Here is a 4,580-nt window from a genome sequence, read left to right as displayed (position 1 = left end):
ATGCCAGCAACCACAGGCAGTCCTGGCTTGCTTTGTATGTGGCTAAGGTAAGATCATGCCAAGAATACTTTAAAAATTAACTTATTGTTATTATTAAGCCTTACTATTACAACTGATACCTGTGGTAATATATGCTGATAAACTATATTGTTAATTGCAAGTTCATGTTAGCAACGTATTAACTAATGTTGAGTAATACATCTTTATATGTTGTTTTTCTGTCAGTGGGACAATGCCAGTTAAGACAAACATAATAACAATAACAAATCATGAGAATATAGTGATGGTTTAAGTTGTTCTTGTACTCAGTTATGTGTGGGCAAATAAAAAAGCCAGAAGAAAAAATATATGTTGCATTTACATTTATTTATTTACAATTTTATGTACATCAAAAATAAACTATTAAAGTGTAAATCCTGTACATTTTGCAGCATTATTAATTCAATTCCACAATATGCGGATTATCTGTATGCTGTATTTGAAATGATAAGAAGTGTGCGTAACACTGAATATGTTACATATTTGTAAATATGACTAAGACTCATCATATTGCATTTACATCTACATTATTTAGACATTTATGCCAACATTATTTACATGATCTCTATACCTTTTAAATGGTTAAAGACGCCAGTTTAACTGTTGAGTTCATGCTTAATCCAAGTCCTAGATAGAGAGGTTTAGTGAATGTAGTTTGGACTCTGTGAATGAGTGTCATTGTATCAGAGACATTGTAGAAAGACAAGACGCCTGCGCTGTGATCTACATCCACTCCTATTCTACAACAGTTGCTTATTACTGGAAGATCTGTGACTTTTTTATTATGACAGAATGAGAATCTGGAAGGAGAGCAGAATAATCTCCAGGACTGATCATTATATCCAAATCTGCATTCATCATCCATTCCCTTTCGACCGATGCTCTTATATGACACTGATATAGACACGGCATTACTCCGAGTCAATTCAACTTCACAGTAACAGTGATCGCTCACGCTCTCTTTACACAACACTTGCTTCCAACCATGAAATCTGTCGGGATGTTCAGGATATTTATAGGTGGTGTCCGTGTCTGTAATCGCTCTGTTCCCTTCAGACAGACGAAAGTTTTTATTTACTGTGTTTAGATCCAGAGTAAACTGACGGAAATCTGGTGAAGATAAACATATAATATTATTACTGTATGTGTGAGAATTAATGTAACACTTTACTGAGATCAATAACTCATCTCCATGTTGATCATAATCTGTTTGTTTTGAACTTACGTTTGAGAAAATCCTCTCGGTTTTCATCTAGTGGACTGGAAATGATTTGACATTTTATCACTATGAAAACAAAAAGACATCTGGCGTGTTAAATCCATGTCAAGAAAAAATTAAACCGATATTATATTGAATCAATAAATGATTGTGAAACAATGTACCTGTACTAGATATCATTTTGATTTCCTCTCTACAGAAACTTTGCAGTTTGTCTCTGAGTTTATTAAGAGATTTGTCAACATCATCAAAAGAGAGGAGAGGACTGACATCGATTCTGGGTAATTTTGAAGATCCAGAGACAGAAAGAGACTTGCAGCTCTACACAAACAAACAAAAGTTCAAATTCCTTTACAAAACATCTAACAAACATGAGTGTTGTTCATCTGTCAGCACAATGCAGGGTGGATTACCAGGGTTTTGCTTAAAACAGTGATGCATGCACACACAGCTGAGGGAAATATTAAAGACGTTTGTCTTGTTTCTGAAGTTTCTTACCTGGAGGACATAATTTTGATCCTGATTTTGTGAAAGCTTCACCAGCTCGGCTTTTCTCCTCCTCAGATCTTTAATCTCCTGCTCCAGCTGTTTCAAGAGACCTTCAGCTTGACTGACAGCAGTCTTTTCCTGATCTCTGATCAGCTGTGTCACCTCAAAGTGACTTCTCTCAATGCATGAGATGAGTTCAGTAAAGATCTTCTCACTCTTCTCCACTGATGTCTGTGCAGAACGCTGTCACGACACAGACAAAATATTTATTCATTCACATCTACTGTACATTTACGCATTTGACAGACACACTTTTATCCATCTTAACTGAGTCTCATGCATTCACTTCTTCTCAACACTCAACTTATGTGACTCCACAGCTTCTTTTAGCTTCTCAAGTTCTCGCTCTCGCTGTTGAATCTTCTGCTGACAGTTTTTTTGCATTTGCCCCAAATGACCCTGTTGGAGATCAAAACAAACCTTAGAAATCTATGCATTCAGTGTTGTTTTTAATGACTGATTTAATGAAGTATGTGTAACATTCACAGAAATATATGCATAATACTGAATATAAATTTAAAATATGTAAAGTGTAACTTTATACCTGTATCTTGGTCATTTTTGCCACGGCTGGTACAGTGTGATGATTTCTGTGTTCATCTGTCACACAAATACATTATCGATTAGTCAGTCAGTAAACCTCCAGAAACGTATTGTGTTGATGATAAATCATCTCCTGAAGTCATCCAGTGTCATAAATCAAATTGTATTTCTTACCTGAATTCTCATCTTGATTTGTGATCTTCTTCAGTTTCTGCACCATTTCAGCCAGCAATACATTTGTAAATAAAACAGGTCTTGAAGCGAAGCTCTTTCTGCACTGTGGGCATCTGTAAGCTCCTCTCTGTTCATCGTGATTCCAATAGCATCCAATACATCTCATACAGTAATTGTGTCCACATGGTATGGTCACTGGATCCTTGAGTAGATCAAGACAGATGGAGCATCTGAACTGCTCCTCAGCCCATAAAATACTGGTGTCTGCCATTTTACATGAGAGAAGAGAGAGAGAGTTGTGTGAAGTACGGACTGAGTGAACGGGTTATATACCTCACTGGGTACGTGCTTGAACAACAGGTTTTTCATATGGCAGCATCGTCAGACTATTTGTTCTGTATGACTCACATTGTTTGGTACACTGCACACACACAAAGGCATACAGTTTATTGCACAAGATGTGCTATACACAGACAGACTAACTGCATATTGCAATATCATGCAATATATACAACATTCATCTGGGAACTAATAGGCCTACAGCTAAAACTCAGTGAGGTCATTAAGCGGATGTCGCCTTTGGACAGGAAACTACATGATGTACTAATATAATATATATATGTGGTGGTGTGATGTCTTAGATTGTCTGTGACACCCTTACTGATCCAGCTAAGACCAGCATAAGCTGGTGAGCTGGTTTTAGCTGGTATCCCAGCTTGGTTTTAGCTGGTATTGCAAGGTGGTCTAGCTGTGTTTTGGTCACTTCTTAAGCTGATCTAGCTGGCCTTAGCTACTGCCAATTTAAACCATCTAAAACCAGCTACCAGCTTATGCTGGTCTTTGCTGGATTTTTCAGTAGGGGCTGGGAGAAGCAAACATGAATATTCATGAAATTGATGTTTTGGGTTCATAAAAACAAACATAACACAATACACAATTTACAAACAATTTGGTACTAATATGTACCTCTGAAGTACTAATGTAACTACTTTATAAAAGCGTGCACGTGTCTGAAACACGCACAATGCTCTCCACCATTCTATTTATAACTCACGACAGCTGCCATTAATGCATTCTACTGTATTTACAGTTACAGCAGTCGAGTTATTTTATAGAAACAGTAAGGTTGATTTGATCAGAAGCTCTTCCTGACGAGACGATTGGGACTTTTAGAGGGAATTTTTTTTACTGGAATGTAAACCAGCTGCACAATTAACTTACTGTATGAAATAATGAGATGTTGCACTCCCAGAATAAAGCTGTCACTGCGACTTTACAAAGGTGTTGATACTATTTAGGTACATAAAAGTGTTTGGTACCAGTCTGTGCCTTTAACTAATATGCACTTTTTAGGTATTGCTGAACTTTTTAAAAGCATACCGCCCCAGTAAAAGCTTTTTATGTTTTCTCTGAGAGTGTGCAGGTGTCATTTCACACATACTCAGACAACAGGTGTCATCTGCTGTCTGGGTACTGATGTCTGCTGTTCGTTCTCACTAAACATAAAAGTTGTTTACTAACTAACAATTACATAGTGTACATTTCCACATTAAGTAACATCAGCAGGTCATCAGGTTAAGTTAATCATTTAAGATTATATTACTGATTATACAGGCTACTGATGATATATCCTCCCTAAATAAACATGAAATTGTTGCAATTTGTATAAGAAATCAAGTGTAAGAAATCAAGCTTATTACATTAAAATAATAAGGTGTGTAATTAGATTACTTAGCTACACATCATGATATTGTTTATTAAATACAATGTTTAATTTGTATAAAATATACATATGTTTAGAAAAATGTATGCGGTTGCTCATTTTATCTGAGGCTGGCAGATATATTTATAGATACCATAATAGTGCTTGCCTTGCCTTGAACTATTGTACAGGTATATGGTTACAGGAATAGTGCCTTTCTTTATACATATTTGAAAAGAAAGGTGAGAAGAACAAAAGACGATGGCAATATTTTTAAATATTTCTATTCAAAGAGGCGTTGTTTATATATTCATACAATTGTCCTAATGAAATCATATTAGACAAATTCATTCT

The 4,580-nt window shown here is 35.9% G+C and overlaps 1 protein-coding gene across 1 annotated transcript; it reads right to left on the bottom strand.

The window, feature by feature from the left end:
- Positions 1–347: 347 nt before the first annotated feature.
- LOC129416757 (tripartite motif-containing protein 16-like protein) lies at positions 348–2,850 on the bottom strand. Its single transcript, XM_073873500.1, has 7 exons — positions 2,525–2,850; positions 2,352–2,407; positions 2,113–2,206; positions 1,757–1,992; positions 1,423–1,579; positions 1,265–1,324; positions 348–1,149 (listed from the first exon to the last, which is right to left on the bottom strand). The coding sequence occupies exons 1-7, from the start codon at positions 2,793–2,795 to the stop codon at positions 614–616; spliced, it is 1,410 nt and encodes a 469-aa protein (XP_073729601.1). The 5' UTR covers positions 2,796–2,850; the 3' UTR covers positions 348–613.
- Positions 2,851–4,580: the final 1,730 nt, after the last annotated feature.

Source organism: Misgurnus anguillicaudatus, chromosome 11, assembly GCF_027580225.2.
Source record: "Misgurnus anguillicaudatus chromosome 11, ASM2758022v2, whole genome shotgun sequence".
Taxonomy (NCBI): Eukaryota; Metazoa; Chordata; class Actinopteri; order Cypriniformes; family Cobitidae; genus Misgurnus; species Misgurnus anguillicaudatus.
This window is presented reverse-complemented; position numbering and strand designations above follow the sequence as displayed.